This window comes from Python bivittatus, unplaced genomic scaffold, assembly GCF_059951505.1.
Source record: "Python bivittatus isolate LINGU-HERP-01145 unplaced genomic scaffold, Pbiv_v1 ctg000340_np1212, whole genome shotgun sequence".
Lineage (NCBI taxonomy): Eukaryota > Metazoa > Chordata > Lepidosauria > Squamata > Pythonidae > Python > Python bivittatus.
The window spans coordinates 3,443,051-3,463,885 of NW_028277056.1; the positions used below are offsets into that span (position 1 = coordinate 3,443,051).

At 50.7% G+C, this 20,835-nt stretch overlaps 1 protein-coding gene across 4 annotated transcripts in view; it reads left to right on the forward strand.

Annotated features, from left to right (window-relative positions):
- FAM168A (family with sequence similarity 168 member A) overlaps nucleotides 1-15,366 on the forward strand; it is a 138,974-nt gene extending 123,608 nt beyond the window's left edge. For all 4 annotated transcript variants that reach the window (XM_088140444.1, XM_015888194.3, XM_007428934.3 and 1 more), the window contains 4 exons: nucleotides 2,859-3,001; nucleotides 6,478-6,652; nucleotides 8,256-8,386; nucleotides 9,517-15,366. In XM_088140444.1, the coding sequence (XP_087996570.1) occupies nucleotides 2,859-3,001; nucleotides 6,478-6,652; nucleotides 8,256-8,368 (431 nt within the window). In that variant the 3' untranslated portion in view covers nucleotides 8,369-8,386; nucleotides 9,517-15,366. The remainder of the gene's footprint in view (nucleotides 1-2,858; nucleotides 3,002-6,477; nucleotides 6,653-8,255; nucleotides 8,387-9,516) is intronic.
- The last annotated feature ends 5,469 nt before the right edge of the window (nucleotides 15,367-20,835 follow it).

Sequence of the window (20,835 nt, forward strand, 5' to 3'; positions counted from 1 at the left end):
TGAAACTGTTTTGGAATTTCATGTTAGTGATTTTATCCAGGATTATTTTGGTTATTAATTGTCACTGCTCTACCTGATAGAAAAAGAAAGACTCGTTGGCCACCAAAAGCTGGTTATATTGGACTCAGCAGAGCAGCCATTTTGCCCCAAACCTTTCCATGCCCTATTGGCCCAAAAAATCAGGGACCTCTAACACTACAAGCACAAATTCTACCCCCCCTAATAAAAATGGGACAGTGGAAGAGATTACTCGTTTCTCCCCATTTGCCCCCCATTCCCCTTCCCCTCCCCATTCTGTCCTGATTCATTTGGGATCATCTTCTGTTGGGGGAAGGAGAGAGGACATTTGGGCTCGAAGGCAACAAGGAGGAGAAGAAAGAGGCTGATCAGGGCCAAGATCCAAACAAAGGCAACACTGCTTCTGCAATGAAGGCATACCTCCTTTTCCTGTCCCATGCTTGGGAAACAAAGGGATTTTCTGAAATATTATCCCGAACATGGGATGGGGCTCAGAGAGAAAGAACAAGAACGAAGAGCAATGTCGCCTCAGGCTACCCCGAGCCCCTTTGCCAGCGTAAGACCCCTTTGCATCTCAGCTGCAGGAAAGGATGTGTGGAGGCCTTGTATTTGCCCTAAAAACGCTGAAGGTCTAGCCCCCACGGGCCCCACCTGAGCCTCCCCTGAGTGCAGAGTTCCAGGATGGGGCATGGGTTATGACAATCTCCGTGTGTCCACTGGAGCTGGGCAGCTTATAAATTCAAATAAATAAAATAAAAAATAGGTCACGGGCGTGCAGGTTGCTGGTGGAGCCATTCATGTTGCGGTCCTAAGTGGCTTTTGCCTCGTGTTTTAATTATGGGCCTGTTGGTATATATGGCAACAGAGGCTTGACATAATGTGTCTCTTCTGAAATAGGTTTGAAACCTTCCAAAAGATTCACAGCAGGAATTGTCCATCCCAAAGACCTTTGTTCTTACTCAGAATCTCAAATCTGGCTAATTACTATCGGGCCTGTCTCTGAGATCAGTTAAAAGAAAAGCTGCTAAGCGGCTTCTTGGGGAGGACGGCTGCATTCAACAGCTAGTCCTGAAGGCCGTCTGAGTTTTTTGTCTGCTTCAGATTTTGGATGAATGTTGTGATTTGTACAGTAAAATGAGTTATGGAGGGGCTTCCTCACCTCCCAGATAAGAGGCCCCCGATGTTCATTGATTAAGTCTCACTCAATACTTTTACCACTGTACCATGAAACATGATTTGTGTCCTTATAGCATTGTTTAAAGAAGAGTGAATGGAGTCTTAACCTTAATCTGTGATAATAACTGTGAATACAGAATTAAGTGGCAGTTGTGTATCCTTCAGATCCTGTTTGGAGGGGAACAGTGCATCCAATTTTACCCACATACAATCTTTTGGGGGCTGCTGGGTCTCTAGAAGCTAAGTTCTAGATCAGTGTTTCTCAACCTTGACAACTTTAAGACATGCGGACTTCAACTCCCAGAATTCCCCAGCCAGCATGCATGTTGTTTGGAGAGGAAATGTGTCCAAGCTGAAGCTGTTTGGCAGGAGATGGAGTCAGTTCCAGCCTGAAACAAACAGGATCAGTTCTGCAGATCCGTTTAGCATTGGCAAGGCAGGGACAGCGGTCCTTGCAGTTAAGGCTTGTAGAAGGACAGAAGTGCTCCCCTGTTCATTGCCCTTGAATGTTGATAGGCAGGCAAGTAAGAGTCACTCTAGATTAATCCAGAATAATGGGTGGGCCTCCCATAGTTCTTTTGTTTTAGTTGTCTGAATTAATGAAACCATCCTCCAGAAGGTAAGTCGAGAACGTACTTGCAATGGTGTAAGTACTTTGCATGCCAAATGAAGCTCTCAGCCCATCTTGGATGGGGATGATTGTACTCTGGTGCCTGAAAGACATCTGGGTTTCTAACAGTCTTTCCAAACCTGATGCCCTTCAGATGTGCTGGACTTCCACACTCCTCCCTCCCAACCAAACATCATGCTTGCTGTGGATTGTGAGAGTCGGTCGGTCTGGAACGTTTGGAGGACACCAGGTTGGGGCAGAACGCCTTTGAGAAGTGGAGCTACAGATCTGGGTTCGCTTCACATAGAAACCAGTCTGGAGTTGGATCCCAGTAGAAAACAAGGCCTCCAGAAACTATCGCCGTTCATTTCAAGTGGCCTTTCTTCAACTCCTTGTTTTTGCCACTTCCTCACCCAAGTTGGACACACTCTGGCCACCATTGACTTGTGGGCATTTCAGTGTTGGGAAGATCAGTATTGGGCCAGCCCAGGTGTGGCTCAGGGTTCATGCAAATTCATGAACCATGCAAAGGCCTCCAGTTCCCTCACCCAAGTGCCGAATGGGACGACCCTTCCTTTGGGTTTGCATTGCAAACTAAATCCTTCATTGACTTCTTGTTCCTGTTAAAAATAGCATTATGGGTATATTCAGCTAGGACAGTGCTTCTCAAGCTTGACCAGTAGATGATGTGTGGACTTCAACTCCCAGAATTCCCCAGCCAGCATGGCTGGCTGGGGAATTCTGAGAGTTGAAGTCCACCTAGCTTAAACTTGCCAAGTTTGAAAAACACTGAGCTAGGATCTGCTGCCATGTAGCCTCCCCTGAAATGCAGTGAGGGACACCAGCGACTTCCTCTTTGGGTAAGTGTGAAAAGCGGCAGCAGAAAGTCCAGTGACTGTTCCCATGGCAGGGCTGGGGGGGAGCCTGCCTCCTGTCTGAAAACATGGCATTTGGAAGCAGGTACCTGATTCTGGTGGGAGGAAATGAGATGGGGCTGATGGGAACCCTTTCACCTCTCACCTTGGTCCTCTCGCGTCTTCTCGCTTCTCCACAGGCTACCCCACTGGAACTCCCTACAAGGTCCCTCCGACCCAGAGTAATAACGCCCCGCCTCCATATTCTCCGTCTCCCAATCCGTACCAAACAGCTATGTACCCCATTCGAAGTGCCTATCCGCAGCAGAACCTGTATGCCCAGGTGAGTTCGGCTGCGCCGTCTCTCTGTCAAACAGCAGCGAGCAGAGAGAACCTGCATGCTCTTCTTTCTCGGTTTTCAGCTCGCCGAATGAAAGAGGAGGGTTTTTAAAATTCTTTGAAAAGAAAAGATTGGAGGAATGTCGGAGAAGTGCTCAGGGATGGAAATAGCATTTAGTAACGAGGTGGCTGGGCGGCATGCACGAACATTTTGTCTGTCTTACACAGTCGTATTTCCAGCCCTCTGCAGCCTCCTGGCTTCCCACACTTCCGGTCAGCCCCAAAGGAAACGATGGGGAGGGACCTCTCCCTGGTTTTTTTTCCTGGATTGGAAAGGTTGAGCAGCCTGGGAGGCTTCAGAGCAGCAGAAAGGTTTGTAATGGAAATCGCAGATGTGGCATTCCCTGCTGCTTCCCACAACTTCTCTAATGCTCTGTAGCCTCTCGTTTTTCAAACCATGATGTTGCTTCTTGCCACTGGCAAAGAGAATGTCCACCCTTCAAACATTGTTAGAGGATGTTTCCTTTGGAGTCCTTGGTGCTCTCTGAGCTGGGTGGTTGGCTTGCAGACATCTCATTAACCAATTAGGTAGCATCGTCAGTGCAAAGGAGTGTGGGATTTGCACTGATGATGTTCCCTATTCGGGTAATGAAGCGCCTGCAAGCCAACCACCAAGCTCAAAAGAGCCCCAGGAATGACACAGTTCAACCCTGAGCTACGGAGATTCTCTTCTGCTGGAATTTTCCCTTCCCCTGGAAAAGTTCAGAGCAGTTGTTCAGCCTGTTCCTCACCCACAGATTTAGTGGAGAAATTTAAATGGCCGATCATGCCCAGCTCTGATCTCAAATGCTGCGCAGGAGGGGATCTCCAAATTCCCTTCTGCACCAGATGTATTTCCGTAAAAGCAGATCTGGTGCCATGTGAATACAGGTGACAGCCACAATTACCAGCTATGCAAAACCCACTTCTGAAAACACCATAGGGCTTATATAGAGATTATAAAGGAATATAAAATCAACTTAAAATTGGGAAACGTTAGTATCTTCTGGCATGCTTAATACTCCTCAAACAGATATCTTGGCAGATCCACCTGGGGAGCAGTTCCATAAGAGCAGTTGCTGCTGTAAAGTCAGCCGTGCTGGATCTCTCCTCCTTCAAACAAATGAACTGAGAACAAGGCCACCCCCTCTAACTTCAAAAATAGGACATCTCCTCTAAGGGGAGATGCTGTGTCTGGCCAGTAACTCAGACTGAACTGCAAGCATCTGTAAGATCTTGTGTTCTCATTCCTGTTTTTTTTAATTGCACTTCTCAAACTCTGGTATTGCTCTGGTCAGGTAACAGTAGTTAAAAGGTGAGGCGGTTTTTCGTTTTTTAAAAAAATGACCACAGAAAAGTTAAATAGCACAAGAGTCAAGAAACAGAGGTTCATTCTCTGCTCTTCAAAAACTGAGGTTGATTAACTTCCAGTTTGCCCAGGGTTCTCCTGGATTCATTTATTTTCTTGATTCATTCTACAGCTTCTCTCTCTTTCTGCCCAAAGAGGCCTCAAAGCAGTTCACAGCATAATAAAATGTATGTACAGCTAGAACATGAGTATTGCTTTGCAAAACATTTCAAGGTTGACATTTTTGATGGTCCTTTTTGGGATCAGAACATTTCGGCTTTAAAAAGACTAATGCATCCTCCTTGAAGTTCTCCAGGATTAAGCACATATGCCAGTCTATAAAGAAAAATGGCCGAAGAAGCCAACCAGACTCCCTAATTGAGTGTTGGAGGATGCAAAGATGCTCCTTTGCGTGACCCTAGCCTGGCTTTTGATGGAGGTGAGATGCTATCAGTATCAACCTTCTGAAATCACAATAAGCTCATAATAAGAGAGAATCCTGCCGTGTGGAACAACTGTAATAACCTAACTCGGATTTCTGCAACCTGTTATTTATTTATTTAAGCAATTTATGTGGCTGTTCACCTCAACCACAATTCTGGGCATCACATGAAAGGTGTAAACCACGTATGATAAATGTACATTGGCAGTAATCCAAGAAACCAAGGTCCAGGGTCAGGAGAAACATTCCCCATTTACCAAAAACACTACATCAATCAATGACTGTAGCAGAACTCACTGGTGTCCTGGCCCAAATGGCTGAGGAAACAGGCTTTTTTTAGTGCCTTAACGAAACGCTAACAGGGTGAGCACCATCCATATCTCTGCTGCCTTCTAGAGGGCTGGGGACTGGAAAAGTTGAGGTTCCACAGGTTGGGAGAGAGCACTGAGTTGGGAAGGGAGGTTACCACATCATACATGGCACTATTGAGGTCAGAGTTGCTCAGAATGTGCCCTCTCATGTGGAAGTAGGTGAAAGCCCAGCTCCACCTGATGACTCAGGAGTAATTTGAGGATCTGAAGTAGCTGGACATCAAAGGTTATTAAACAGAGGGCTGCCTCTTTTAGGATGCTACCAACCTCTGTTCCAGCTTTATCTGATCCCTTCTCTTTGCCTACTCTGGGTTGTTTCAACCTGTTGGCCGTCCTCCTGCCCATCTTTCTTCTGGGCACCTATTTAGGTCTCTGATGGCCTCCTGGACATCAGATAAAAAAGAGAGCTGGGGAGGATCCGTGTCCTACAGTATCTCCTGTCCTCCTCTCTCGGTGGAACTGTTCCATGATAAACTTGACAGTCCTCCATTATGCATCTACGCTGGGTGAGATGCCCTCGGTTCAGCACTCACCTCCTCAGGTCCACCCTTGGCTGAGGATGGGGGACTTCCCAACTCTGGATTTTAAAGGCCATCACCCTGGCTTTTTCAAAAGCTGGTAGGGGGTCATGCTGTTTCTGGCAAGCAGCCTTGCCAAGGAATTCCGGATTGTCTGCCTTCCCACCACCTTGCTCTCCCCTCCACACAAAAGAGGAGAATCCTCCATTTGTTCTCCCTTTCCCCTTGCAAAGAAGGGTTTCAGTTAGTCTGGACTGCATGGAGAGAATGTGGAAATCTTCCCCTTATGCAATGTCAAGATGAACATTTTGGCCGCAGAGAAAATTAACTGACCTGCTGCTTCCGAAGGGGACCTTTAACTGGGTGCTGCTTGCCTAAAAGGATCAGATTCAGGGCAGACATTAAAAACTGGGCAGGTTAAGCCCATTGTCCAAAGACTGAATGAGCCAGGGGGCTTGAAGGTTTGTGTGATGGCTCCAGCGGCATCCGGGGTGGGGAGATTAAGCGGGGGGACAAAATGATTAAAGCAGTGTTGTGCTGTTGCGACAGAAGCCCCAGCCCTTCCGCATGTGCATTGCATGCCTGTACAAAAGGGGCGGAGCTCCGGCCGGACATCTTGGCACTGCTTTCATCAGCTGGACAAAAGCAGCTGGTTCCTGCAGACCCCCCCCCCCCGCCCATGGGGGCTTCATGCTACCATTGCTGAATTTCCTGGAGAGAATTCTCATGCGCTGTGGCTTTCCTCCCTCCCTTCCCAAACAGGGAGCGTACTACACGCAGCCAGTCTATGCGGCACAGCCTCATGTCATTCACCACACCACCGTGGTCCAGCCAAACAGCATCCCGTCGGCCATTTATCCAGCTCCAGTAGCCGCTCCGAGGACCAACGGTGTGGCCATGGGGATGGTAGCTGGGGCCACCATGGCCATGTCAGCAGGTAAGGGCTGAGTGAAAGGACAGCACCCCCTCTGGGAACCCAGTGATAAAACAGCACTTTTCAGCCAGATGCACTGGACTACAGTCCCCATCCTGCCCAGCCAGGTTGGCTTTTGGGACTGGGGAGTTGTAGGAGCAGATTAAAAATAGGGCAGGCAGCAAATTGGAGATGGCTGCCACAGAGGCCGAGATGCCACGAAACTGCATCAAACTCTGCTTCGGAAACGTTTCCCCCTGAGTTGGGAGCCGGGCTTCGTTCACCTTCCTGTGGCTGGCCAGAAAAATCACTGAGTTTCTAAAATGCTGCGTCCGTTGTCAGTAACAACCCGTGCTTTTTCTTAGTGGTTGTGGCGGTCATCTTGACCTTTTGGACCACACCCTGCAGACACCCCCATTCTTGACATTTCTCCTTGTCATCCCCCGCAGGTCAATTAAGCCTAGCAAACACTGACCCGACATATTCTTGAGCCTTTTTCCATTTTTTTAGGAAAGAAAAAACCCTGAAAACTCTTTTCTTGTCCAATTTCAGTAATAGGTTCTTTGGGAGTGGTCTGTCTACAGTGGAAGACTGAGTTGTGTTCTCCCTCCCTGAAACTGGAAGGAGACAAAACGGGGCATTTTCCCCCTAGTGCCCTCTCCTGCTCGCTGCTCTACCTTCCAGGGGTTCCTCTGTCCATCCTGGTTTCCTTGTTCTCCTTCCTGCCCGCCTCGCTGGCTGTGGTGCTTTTCTGCTAGCCAAAATGTATTGCCTCTACAAATGGAGAGTGGGGCGTAGACCCACGGAGCCCATACTTTAGCTGGGGGAGGCCCACTGCCAGACTGTTCTTCTGCCAAGGAAACGAATCCAAATGAGCCCCCCTGGGCCTTTCCCCACTTTGTCCAAAAGAGCAGCCCAGAGCAGGCTCCTTTCTGCGGTCTTTAGCATGTGGGAGAGAGTTAGCTGGGATTTCAGCCTGCGTATGGGCCGTCTGGAGTCAATTTAAGGATGCTGAGAAAATTCCAAAGCATCTGTCCCCAGAGAGGGGGGTAAGATAGTCCCTGAAATGTTGCCAGCAATCTTCTTCATGCAGGTTGGGAAGGGGGAAGAGAAGAGCATTTGGTGATACAAATTCCCTAACATGCATGCACGCGATTGTCTCTAATTGCCTTATCTAATTGGGTGAAAATGCTTGAGACCAATAGGATGGTTGAGCAGAGCTAAAACAACCACTTTTATCAGCTATTTTTGCCCAGGGAAAGTCTGCCGGTTTGGTTCCGATACGGGTGTATTTTTATCCATGGAGACAAGAGACTGGATCTTCTCCGCCACCTGTCTGAAACAAGGTCTAGGATTTTCTTCTGCCCCAGAAGCTGTGCTGAGTTTTACCTTGTCCACGGCTTTCACTGTAGCTCTCAAGTTAGACCTTTTAAGGCAAGACCAGAAAGCAGATTTTGGACTAGACTGACCACACGGTTCGGATGTCCTCCCTCTGTGCCTCTATCAGGACAGCTGCCAGCTGGAGAGGTTTGCAGGTGTCTCAAGCCAGCAAGCCAGGCTGCACACTTCAGGGAAAACAATGGATTCTGTCGGCAGCCCCTCTGAACTTTTCCCTTCCCTATCACAGGCACTCTGCTGACAACCCCACAACACACCACGCTGGGGGCACATCCCGTCTCAGTGCCAACATACCGGGCGCAAGGGACCCCTGCCTACAGCTACATCCCTCCACATTGGTAATCCCATTGACCAGTCCACGTGAGTAGTGGTGGCATCCACCAGGAGCGGTCGGTGGGAGGCAAAGGGAGAGTGGGGCTTCTAAGGCAGTGTCCTCAGCGCAGGGAGTCTGTCACTCCTTTGAAGTGGGGAGAAAGAGGAGTGGGGATGGGGCTTGTCACAAAATGGGCATTGCAACGCCAAACCCGCAGCTTGTGTACCTGGGTCAGATGTCAGAACGGAAGTCCATAAGGATGTCCCTGCAGGTGTGCGGTCACTTTGCACGCTCTCTTGGCTGTGGTCTCCGGTGTGCGGACCTCAAGAGCCAGAAGCCTCTGAGGGCTGGCTAGGAATTCTGGGAGTTGAAGTCCCACGTACGGAGGCCAGCCCGGATAAGGGAGGCTGCCCAGGAGCTGCTAAAGATGAGTAAAGGCACCCACGGAAAGTGCTGCAAGAAGGGAGCTCTCCATCGTGTGGCATTTTCTCCCTGCACGTTGACTGATCTCCCCAGGCATTTAATAATTTAATCCTCCTTTCACAATAAAAAAACATGCAATTGGGTAGCCATGGGTGGTTATGTAATCTGTGATTCGGAGAGCAGCAAAGGGAATTCTTTCACTTCGTTGCCTCAGTCTATTTTTCACCTCTGTTAAATTGGATTTGCAGTTTCTGTCTCTCTCGGCTTCAAAGGCAAGACCTTTTTGGCCAGAGGGACGGAAGGAGCGTGCGTGGATCCCACGCGAGGCCGTCTCTCTCGTACAGCTTTCAACTCCCCAAAGAGAGAGTCCGCAGGCAGAATTCCAACCGGGAGAACGTTGGGATGGATATTTGCCTGCTGGAGAACCGCCTTAAAGAAGTCTGCCCTTTGATGCGGACCGGTCACACTACGGGGAGAACGCATCTTAGGTGCCCCCTCGGGCCCTGCGTGGTTGCAAAGAGGGAGGCCAAGAGTGGAAAAACACGAGGGGCTGGAAGACTAGAAGCTGCCCAGCAGCGGTCCTGGGGGGAGAGGAGAGGGGAGGGGAGGGGAGGGGAGGGGAGGGGAGGGGAGGAGAGGAGAGGAGAGGAGAGGAGAGGAGAGGAGAGGAGAGGAGAGGAGAGGAGAGGAGAGGAGAGGAGAGGAGAGGAAGGGGGCTCAGACCCATTTCTCAAACTCTTTTTTCCTCCAGCAGATCTGGAGTCAGACATCGTATGCAACAAGGCGAGTGACGGAGCAGCTGCCCCAAGGCACCAGGGCTGTTAGCGAAAGCAAAAACAACCCACCTCAAGGGTCGTGTTATGCATTCTTTAGGATTTTAATTTTTTAACAAAACGGCTTTTGACTTTTTGGGTAAAAGCCAGCGTCCCCCTCCCCCATCCCCAGGTCCCCCTTCCTCCAGCGTCCACTCCTGCTGAGCCATATTGTTGCTTTTCCAGCCCCCCCGCCCCGCTGCCTTGGTTCCAGTTTCCCCCTTCCTCCATTTGGCATCGCCAGGGCCTCCTGGTGCCGCCCTTTCCATTAGTGCTCCGTGGGGGCTCCTCTGGGGGGGCGATTTCACCTTCAGGGCTCTGGAGTGAACAAGAACAGCCCCGGCCTTTGCCCACCCCGTCCCAAGAAGCCCTTCCCCCCCTCCCCTCACGCTCCTCCATAACAGGATACAAGAAAATTGGTGTCTTCCAGATAGGCGTTGGGATTGTGTCGGTGGCTCGTTATTTGCACTGAAACGTGGAACTCGGTCCTTTGTTTGCAGGAAAAGGCAAAAGGACCCTCGATCCGTCACGCGGGCACGGGGTGTTAGAAAGCAGGACAGGCTGCTCTTCAGCCTGAGAATTGGCATGTATGTATGTGCGTGTTTTAATTATGGAATCCCCATGCCCCCCGAGGTGGGAGGGTTGGGCTCATATTAGCATAGGATGATACGGGGGCGTCCATTTGGGGGGGAGTCAAAAAAGTCAAGATGGCAGCCAGGACCTTGATGGAAGCCCTACCTTTTTTTTACATGCACTGCATGTGTAACACTTTAAAGAAAAGAGGTCGAGTTTTGTCTTCGTGGTCATGATTGCCATCTTGACTTTTTTGATGCAGACCTCCCCTCCACAAAGGGAGGTGATGAGCGAACTGGAGACATTCCATTGATTTTGGAGCAATTTTCCCTCCGTGCGCTGTCTCTTAGAGGAGGAGCGAAGGCTAGGGACTTGGGACAGAAAGGCTGGTCTGCTTGCATTCTTCAGATGAAGGGGTGAACCCCAAGGAGAAGATCCAGATTTCCCCATGTTAGGCCAGAAGAGATTCAGCAGGGAGGACGCCCGGGTGAGGAGCTTCTGCGGTTGGTTGTTTGGGAAGGCTGACTCCAAGTCCTGCCCCCCCGTCCCACCTGGATTAAATTGGCTTTCAGTAGCTCCTCACAAAGACCTCTCCAGAGATGTCCTCTGTGCTGGCCGATAGTGACCTCTCTGTATGGTTGGGTTCTAGGCTGGGTTCTCCTCCACCTTTGTGGCCGTCTTGACCCATAGTCCGAGCGAATGTCAGAATCCCTGTTGGGTTGTGGCCCACATTCCCAAGGTGCCGGTTGAATTGCGTGAAAGGGCCCAAATGAGGGAGAGGAGGCTGTGGCTTGTCTTGAATCTACACGCAGGAGTGGAGGACAGAGTTGCCCCCTGTGCTCCCACCAGCGTTAATGGAGCCCCATAGCCGGGCTGAAAATGTAGGGACCAAGGTGTTTCTCCTGCCAGGAATGAAGTTCTGCAAAGCAGAAGGGCGGAAGAGCAGAAGGAAGGAAAAGATGAGATCCTTCTTGGCAAGGAGAGCCCCTGGCTGCAAGGATTAACTCCGAGGTCACCCAAACCCCCAACGCTCTCAATAAAGATTAGTCCTAGGCAGGGCTCAGCGGCCAGGGCCAGGGGTTGCAGGTGGATGAGATGGGATTGGATCAGCCCTCCAGGCCTCCTGTAGCATCACCCTCTTCCCTCTGCCAAAGTTGATGTTGGCTTCCTTTCCGCTCGGCATCCACGTTGCCCAGCATAGGGACTTTCTGGGGTGCCCAGGACCAGGGCAGGGCAGAAATCCTGCTAGGATCGGTTTCTGGGCAGTTCCTGCGCCTCGGACTGACTACAGAGATTCCCCTCATTCCCTGTGAGATAACATGGAACGGCGCTGAGCAGCTCCGGATGGCTTCCGGACAGCGACGCGACTTTCCTGGGTCTCTTTCCAGGAAGAGCAAAGCTACTGAAGGAAGCAGAATGCCCTAATTATTGCTGGAAATAGAGGGATGCTTCCAACTTGGCCGCTTTAAGATGGGTGGACTTCAACCCCCAGAATTCCCCAGCCACACGTCTTAAAGTGACCAAGTTGGAAAAGCACTGCAGTAGACTGTCGGGGGGCAGTTGGTCCGTTCCCAGGAAAATCGGTCTGAATCCAGAAGCGTCGGCCTTCTAACGTCTCTGCTGGCGGCCGTGCAGGATCAGGACCCAGGGACTGAGATGGCGGCATGCGTTCATTCCCTTGAAATGCTCCAATTGCCATTTCTGGGGAAGGAGCAGCATTCCCCCCCCCCCGCCCCCTGCTGCAAACCCCTAACTTGGGCTGCCCAATCCCACTGAGGCCATAGAAGAGCAGGTAGACGCTGGGGGAGCTGGAGGCCTTCCTGCCACCGGCCCTGGCAGGTTGGCTGCGGAACCCGGAGCAAACGCCCTTCGCTCTCCCAGTGGCCCCTCTTCCATCTGACAGCAAGCAGAGGGGGGGTCAGCCCCTCCAGCCGTGGAAAGCAGGACCGAGAAGGCTCCTGAGACCTCTTCCCAGAAGCAGGGAAGCCCACCCAGGTCACAACACGCATCCCGGAGCCCGTTTCCGTGGCTGTGACCCACAGAGGGACTGTTTGGGGGGGTCACGGGGGGGAGACGCAGGGGCTACTCTTTCTCGCTGGCGCAGCCCCAGGGGAGCCGCTCGGCAGGAGTTCAAGCCGCTCTGCCTCCCCTCCTCGCTCACAGCAACCCCTTCCTCACCACGCAAGAAGCCTTTGGAGTTCCAGGTGTATATAGCTGTATAAAGTGTATACTTTTCAATTGGGCGGGGGGGGGGACAATGAGCCAAGTGGGGTGGGAAGCCTTTGGAGGGCCCCCCCGAATGACCCTGCCACGAATCCTGGGAGACCCATATTTGGGGCCGGATACAGGAAAAGCTGGAAATGCATCGGCGTCTTGCTTGCTGCTTTGGAGTTGAGTAACCCCATCTTCATCTCTTCCCCACATTTCAGGGACCCATTCCCCGTGCCCCCCTCCCTGAGAATCAGGCAGCCGGGAAAAACACGGCGACTGTTGCCACCTGGCCCCCACTGCCACCTCCCCCTTTTAAAACCCATTCTGGGGAAGAAGAAAAAAGAAAAAAAAAAATTTCACCTGCCCCAAAACGCCAAGAATGCATATTAACGGTCGTATTGGGCCACCCCAGGCAGTCAGGCCCCCGAGGTGCCGCCCAGCCAGGACTCCAGGAGGAACCAGCTCGAGATTGGCTCCTGTCTTTGACCGCCTGTCATGCCCTCGCCCGTCGTTCTGCCGTTGGGAACATGTAATTTAAGAGGCGCTTCTTTCCCTAAATGTTATTTAAAGTTTCTGTTCTTCATGAGGGATGTTTGCTCTCCTTCGCTGGAGGAACGTTCACGGTTGAGCTGCTTGGATGTTTCGCTGAGCCTATGGGGAGCACTTCAGAACACAAGTTTGGGGGGGGCTCGTGGGTGAGGAGGCTCCCCTCTGTCCTCCCCAGAGAGAAAAGATCCCACCATTGAGAAACCTAAGTGCACCAGGACACAGTCCCCCACTCTGGATTTTTCAAATGTGGCCCCTTTAAGAGGTGTGGACTTCAACTCCCAGAATTCTGGGGAGGATGGACAGAGGAACCCCTGGAAGGTAGAGCAGCGAGCAGGAGAGGGCACTAGGGGGGAAATGCCCCGTTTTGTCTCCTTCCAGTTTCAGGGAGGGAGAACACAACTCAGTCAATTCTGGGAGTTGAAGTCCACATGTCTTAAAGGGGCCAAGGTTGAAAAACACCATCTCTACCCAATGCAGCCAAGGGATTTCCCACCCCACTGCCAGCAGGCATTGGATTGCAGCTCCGAATTGGCAGACAGGCTGGGGAAATGCCAGGTCCCGGAGTGGCCCTCTGGCCCACTCGGGGACAGCATTCCCAAGGGGCAAGACCTCTGGGTCCTAGCCCCAGAAGGAGGTAGGCCTACTCCTTCCTGCCCCTTCCCAGCAGCATCCTCATCTTTTCCCCAACATCTGTGCATTGTTTTTTGCCCAGGTTTTTTTATTTTTATTTTTGCAAACTCAGCTCACCCGGCTTGGTGCTGTAGCTATATTCAGGTTCCGTGCCTGGGCACGTCACTACACGCATGCTTGTAGAGATGCCCAAGGAACTCAAGAGGCCTGTGCTCCCAGGGAAAGGTGGCACTTTTCGTGCTAGGAAGATGTGCAAAAATTTGAGGAAGAGCCAGGTGTTTCTCGCAGGCGCCGTAAATGCACTCAACCTCTCGAGCTGGATCCAGCGTGCAGATCTTGAATGCTGCAACGGGCTGGGTCGTTCGCCAGGCCTGGGGCCATAGACCTGAGCCCCCAGTGGGACTTCAGGAGGGTGTGTTGGAGGGAGTTTTGTTCAGGGGAGGGGGAATTTATTGGCCCTTTTATTTTAAGTGCATGCATGCCCAAGCTAGGAATTTTCTTTCACAAGTTGAAGAGAGAAACAGAGAAGAAACCCCACGGTTGGAAGGAGCAGCAACAGACGTTAACTGTTGGGCATTACTTTTTAAAAAAATAATGTACAGTAGGTTATTGTGAAAACAGTGGTGCCCTTTTGCTAGGGGATTCGGGGGGGGGGGCAGTTAATCGACTATAGATCAAGTTTGCATCTTGCATCCTGCACTAACCAGTTATTTGAGAGGCGATTCCGGCATGAATTCTGCACGGGCCTGCCAAATTGGGTGCTGACCTTCTGCTAAAACAAACACCAGGAAAATTCTCTGGGACCGTGCCCTGCCTTCACTTGGTGTTTTCAGTTGGCACCTACAACAGTATACAAGCCATAACCAGGATTGCCAAAACTCCACTCAACCGGGCCATTTTTCCTGTGGAATCCTAGTTGGAAGGCATCTGGGAGGCCATCTAGACCAACCCCGGCTCAGGACAGGATCCACTAGAGCCTCTCTGACAAATGACCATCTAGGTGGGACCAGGGGAGGTTCAAGATTTTCAGCAGCCTGGTTTTTCTCTGCCATGTGCTAGAGCAAACGTCTAAATTAGTGTTTCTCAACCTTAGCAACTTTAAGCTGAATGGACTTCGACTCCCAGAATTCCCCAGCCAGCATGGAATTCTGGGAGTTGAAGTCCATACAGCTAAAAGTCTCTAAGGTTGAGAAACACTGGTCTAAATCAATTTCCTTCAATCCAAAGTGTAGAAACAACACCTCCCAAAATTCCCAGCTGGCATGGATGGAGGCCATTTTCCCTGAGATGCCTGGGCACCGTTGCCTCAACAGTCTGGAGGGCTGTAGATTTGGTTTGGTTTGTTCCAAACCTCACCTAGGTTCCATTTGTAGTGAGAAATGCTCAGCATTGTCCCCCTTGAATCTCACAACCCTGCGAGGAAGGCTGGGCTGAGGGCTGGTGACTAGTCCAAGAGAGAGTGGGGATTTGAATTCAGGTCCCCCGAATTTGATTACATTCGCAGTTTAGCATTAGAAGGAGGCCAGAGAGAGAGTTTGCTGGCCAAAATTGGGGTGCCAGATTCTTAAGAGCCTGGGGTTGCCAAAAAAAATGGGAAGAGACGCAGAGGCGTAGTGTGTGTTGTGTAAAGCATCTCTCTTGTGTTTGTGATGTCGAGATAAGAGGCACATCCTTTCTGCTGATGGCTGGGCAGGTGGGAGCCTCCCCAGTCGGTTGGTGGGCACAGCAAGAAAGAAATAGGGCAGGAAGATTTGTCTGGCATTTGCAAATCTTTTGCACATTTGTACTGATTATTACCCAATCAAAATCCCTCCCCCCCTTTTTTTTTTGACCCAGCCTCATTCTAATTTTGGGTGTATTTGGATTTGCTTACATAAAACAGTGGCTTTTTTTTTTTAATTCATTCCTTCATTCATGGCAAATGCCTTTGTTCAAATTGCACAGCCCGTGGCAGAGAATGGTTGCTCTCGAGACAGAAAGCTGTTTGGATGGGGGTCTGCTGATATTTTTTTTTAATTATCCAGCCTGCAGAGGTAATAATTCCATTAATCTCTCTTAAAACATTTTATTGGAGATGAGAGTCTTCCATGCTTTCAATCTAAGGATTTAACACAGCCAGTGGGGGGAAAAAGCCTGTTGAGTTTGGAAAGCCTTCCCCCCCCCCGACCCCCAGTCTCAACTTGTGAATATGAAGTGTAAATCCATATGATCATGATTTTGTTCTGAAGATCAGTTAGTGATCTCCCTGACAGATTTAAGCCAAGAGTTTGTAACTGTACGATATTTACTGTAAGATGTAGAACATTCAGTAACTATTAAAATATTTCCAAAAAAAAAAAAAAAACGAGAGAAAGAGAAACCCAAGGTCTTGACTGTTGATTCAAGTGTCTGTTTTCAGTGGCAATGGACAATTTTGCTGATGTGATTCCAAATATTCGACATACCTGGTTTTCGAGGGCTGAACTGGAATGTCATCTCCCACCTCCCTGGTTCAAATTCAGTGTTGTCACATTTGTGGGTGACAGAAGGGGGGGGGCTCTGTGTCCCGTCCCACCCTCCAGATATCCCAGGTGTGAAGTGCTGTTCTCCTTTGGAGTCCGAGGGGTTCTCTGAGCTTGGCTGTTTCCTTGCAGGCGTTTCGTTACCCAGCTAGGTAACATCTTCAGTGCTAGTACCCAAGATGTTGCCTAGCCGGGTAACGAAACGTCTGCAAGGAAACAGCCGAACTCACAGAACCCCTCGGACTCCACAGTCCAGCGCTGAGCGACAGAGATCCTCGTCTGCTGTTCTCCTCCCCTGTGTTTCCCCAGCTGGTTTTGCAGGACGATGGGTGGGTGCAGACGGGGCTCTGGGAAGAGTCGCCAAAGAGAGGCCAAGCGGTCCCGCCGGGGAGCCCGGCTTGGGGCAGCGAAATCCACGCGTGCCCCCGACGGCTTGAAAGGAAGAGAAGCAGGGAAGCGAACGGCAATGACACGTTAGGACAACCTGGGTGCGAAGCAGCCTGTGAGCGAAGGGAGCGCGGCGGGAAAGGGAGAGTCGGCGGGGTGTGCGCAGGGGGCCCGCTCGCCTCCCCTTCCAGGACTTCAGATGAGGTCGTCGTCCTTGGTTACCAAGGGAGGCGTTTACAGCCCTCAAACTCGCGCGAAATGTCGACGTCTATTTTAAAAAACATTAAGTGCCAGTTTTTAACCTGTCCTGGTTGCTGGCGTTGGGCCCTTTAAAATGGAGGGAGAAAACATTCAGGAATGCGATAGATAGAGAGGAGAGAACGAGAGACACGGAGCGGTAGACCCGTGAAACATTTCTGAGCCCGCTGCAGGCAGGCTGCTCGGTCGTTCGCAGCTCCTTAGCAGGGGACGCTTCCAGCCGGTGGGGAGGACGCAGTTCGGCCTCAGACGTCCATGAGACCGGGAGGCGGGTTCGCCAGGCAGCGGCGCAGCCCAGCTGTTCGGCTTCGGCTTCCGGCGGCCTCTTCAAGCCGTACAGAAGGCGGCGTCGCGAACGCACGAGCCTCTGGCGCTTGACTCCAGCTCCCATCGTCCGCAGCCCCCTGCTGGGTGGGGCTGAAGGGGCGTGTAGTCCAACCAGTCTCCTTCCCCCCCTCCGCTCAGCCGCGGCCTTTCCTGGCGTGAGAGCGCCCTCTGCTGGATCCCCAGAGCCAGCGCACTGGCGGCGGAGCCGGCTCCTCCGATTCTCACGTGCGTTTCTTCTTTTCCCGTGTCGTGCGTTTTCACCTCTCCGATGTGGCAGAACGCGGAGGCGCGGGCGTTTCTTCGGACTGCTGGAGCTCCAGGGCGAGCGGGGCTTCCTTTCTGTCCTTGTGGCTCTGCAGCCTTTCTCAGGAAGGCTCATCCCACGGCGAGTGTCGGGATTCTCTCCATTTCTGCTAAAATTCAGATTCTGAAACGGAGGCCTCTTCCCCATCCCTTCCAACACGCCCCCGTGTTCTGGGATGGCAAGGCAGCACCCAAACTAGGGCAGACCAAGGGGGGGCAGCCGAGCCCGGTCCCCCAGGGATCTCCCAAGACCAAGGGCAGATGCCAAGGGGCTCCCCAAGCTGGGCATCGCATGACATGATCCACAGGAAAAAAAATAAAAAATGAGGGATTGGAGGAATTAAGAGTTTGCTAGAATGCCATTCTTTTACACGGGTGCCCCTTTGCATTAGTTGTGCCAGCCCCAGCAGAGAGTGGCATTCTCAATGCCCCCCAAGCTCAAAAGATGGAAAGGCATCTTGACAGAGGTCTAGGCCAGTGTTTCTCCACCTTGGCCACTTTAAGATGGGTGGACTTCAACTCCCAGAATTCCCCAGCCAGCATGGCTGGCTGGGGAATTCTGGGAGTTGAAGTCCACCCATCTTAAAGTGGCCAAGGTGGAGAAACGCTGGCCTAGAACAAAGTTGGAAAATTGAGGCGGTGGCTTCACTTGTGTTGCTCACAGACCTCACCCCTTGCCACATCCCCTTTGGCAATTTAAAAGGCAAGTCGGTAAATTCCCTCCAGCCCCACCTCCCGCCACCTCTTGCCTGTGAAATGGATCTTCACCCCCCCCCCCCCCAACAACCCGGCTTTCTCAGACCCGCCAAGACCAGGGTAGCTTTTTCCAACAAGGGCTGCCTTGTCACTTAACCTGCATTGGGAACAACCCATTTCCAGCCCCAACAGGCATTTTTGGAGGACCGAGCATCACGCACGGATCCAGCCACCCCCAGTAAAATCTCTCCTTGCTTTAAAAAATCCCTCTCTTTCTTGTAAATTGGTCAAGCCTGGGGGGTGCCAGAGGACCCAGGGAGATTTTGCGATGGCTCCCTTATAATACGATCCTCTCCTGTTTTGTGTGCTGTTATAATTACTTTGAACTTATCATTATTTTTTATGTATTTATTCTTTTTCATTGTTGTACGCCACCCAGAGTCCCTTTTCTGTGAGATGAGCGGCTATATAAATATGAAAATAAATAAAGGAGGATGCAAAGAAGAAAAGGCAACCCACACACTTTTGAACCTGCCTCCCCGCTCCACTGATTTTTGCCCCATAAACTCAAAGGAGACCCCCACTCACCCCGGAACGGTCTTTGTAGAGGAAAATTCATCCACTCTTAATGTACCTGTTGGTTTGGCTGGACCACCTTAATTGTGAACAAGGGAAGGAGGGAGCAATAAAACTCAACCTATAAATAGCAGGGAACAGGAGTGTGCCCCCCCCCATTCCTTTTTTGGAGCCTGACCTCTTTTCTGTAACAGCCCAGAAAACTAGACACAGGTAATATACCATGTGAGAGCAAGCAAGCACATGCATGGGCTTGTGCAAAATGTTTAAAAAACTTTGGTGCGCTTCCTGCTATTTATAAGTGGCACACGTCTATATGGATTGTGCTTACGCAACACAGAGCCAGAACAGCGGAAGACGGGCTGCGTTGTGGGCTCAGCTTGGTTAGACTTTGCATTGGTGGCTCCATGTGTCGTGCGAATGATGCTGCTTTCCCTCCTCAGGACCAGTCTCCAAAGCTGCTAGTAATAAAGTGAAGCTTGGACTGTATTTGCAGACAAACGTCACCCGGTTCACACGCATTTCTTTGAACCTTAATTCAAGCACGCTGCCTGGGTTTGCCCAAAGCACTCATCCACAGGACCCAAGATTAAGGCTAAGCCTTAGCGTGTCATGTGAACACAGGTGTCCGGTCTTTCACTGACCTGGGGAAGCCTTGGTGCTTGCAGCTGTAAAGGACTTGGTTAGCCATTAAGGTTTTCAAACAATTGGAAGTCATATCTGGATTAATTTCTTGGGCCACATCTGGACACCACACACTTGCAGAAGGATGCAGAGAGACCAGAACAGCTTCAGTGATGTGTATTATTTCCAGTACCTGGTTAATCAGTACTGGTGCCCCTCAGGGATGTGTGCTTTCTCCACTGCTTTTTTCCCTTTATACCAATGACTGCATTTCAAAGGACTCTTCTGTTAAAATTTTGAAATATGCAGATGATACAACTGTCATTGGTTTAATTCAAAATGGAAATGAGTCAGCATATAGACGGGAGGTTCAACAGCTGGTCTTGTGGTGTGGTAGTAATAACCTGAAACTGAATACACTTAAGACCGTGGAGATGATTGTGGACTTTAGGAAGAATCCTTCTCCTATTCCTCCCCTTACTATACTTAACAGTCTAGTATCAGTGGTAGAGTCCTTCAGGTTCCTGGGCTCTATACTTTCCCAAGACCTGAAATGGACGTATAACATTACAGCCATTATTAAAAAGGCACAGCAAAGGATGTTTTTCCTGCGGCAACTTAGGAAGTTTAAATTATCCCAGGAGCTCTTGGTGCAGTTTTACAGAGGAATCATTGAGTCTGTTATCTGCTCCTCTATAACTGTCTGGTTTGGTTCTGCAACCAAACAGGACAGACTCAGACTCCAACGAATAGTTAAGTCTGCAGAAAGGATCATTGCAATCCATCTGCCTTCTGTAGCAGAACTATATACTGTGAGGGTCAAAAGGAGGGCAGAGAGGATATCTGCAGACTCTTCTCATCCTGGGTACAATCTGTTCCAACTTCTTCCTTCAGGACGGCGCCATAGAGCTCCTTATGTTAAAACATCCAGACATCAGAATAGTTTTTTCCCTCGTGCCATTGCTTTGCTGAATACCATGTGATCTTTTTTTTGCTCTTATCCAAACGCACCGTTGATTTTGCTGTTATCACCGAAGATAAATTCCTTGTGTATGTTTTATACTTGGCCATTAAAAAGTATGAGTATTGGTATTGGTAACAAGGAGTATGAGGGATTTGGGCACATTTGAGAAGGGTGACTGTGGGTTGGTGAGGTCCCCCTTCAAACAAGATATCCCACCGGGAGATTAAGTCTTCCTTTCCCAGAGCAGGACACAGAAAAGGGCTTTTCGTTCCCCGGAAGCAAAATTCTAGTTGGACATCAGGAAGAAGGTCCTAGTAACACGAGCAATTTGGGAGTGGCCAATGACCCTGAGAGGTGGTGGACTCTTCCCCAGACGTGCTCAAGCAGATTCCTGCCCTCTGGGGGGTTGGACTGAATGACCTCAAGGATCCCTTCCGAGCTCAAATCCTTCCAGCAGGATTCACCTCTATAATTGGACTGTTATACCTCCAGCCAGCAGGACCGAACCACCTACTGAACTGGGGCACTTCAAAGCAGCTAGATCAGTGTTTCTCAACCTTGGGAACTTTAAGACGGGTGGACTTCAACTCCCAGAATTCCCCAGCCAGCATGGCTGGCTGGGGAATTCTGGGAGTTGAAGTCCACCCGTCTTAAAGTTCCCA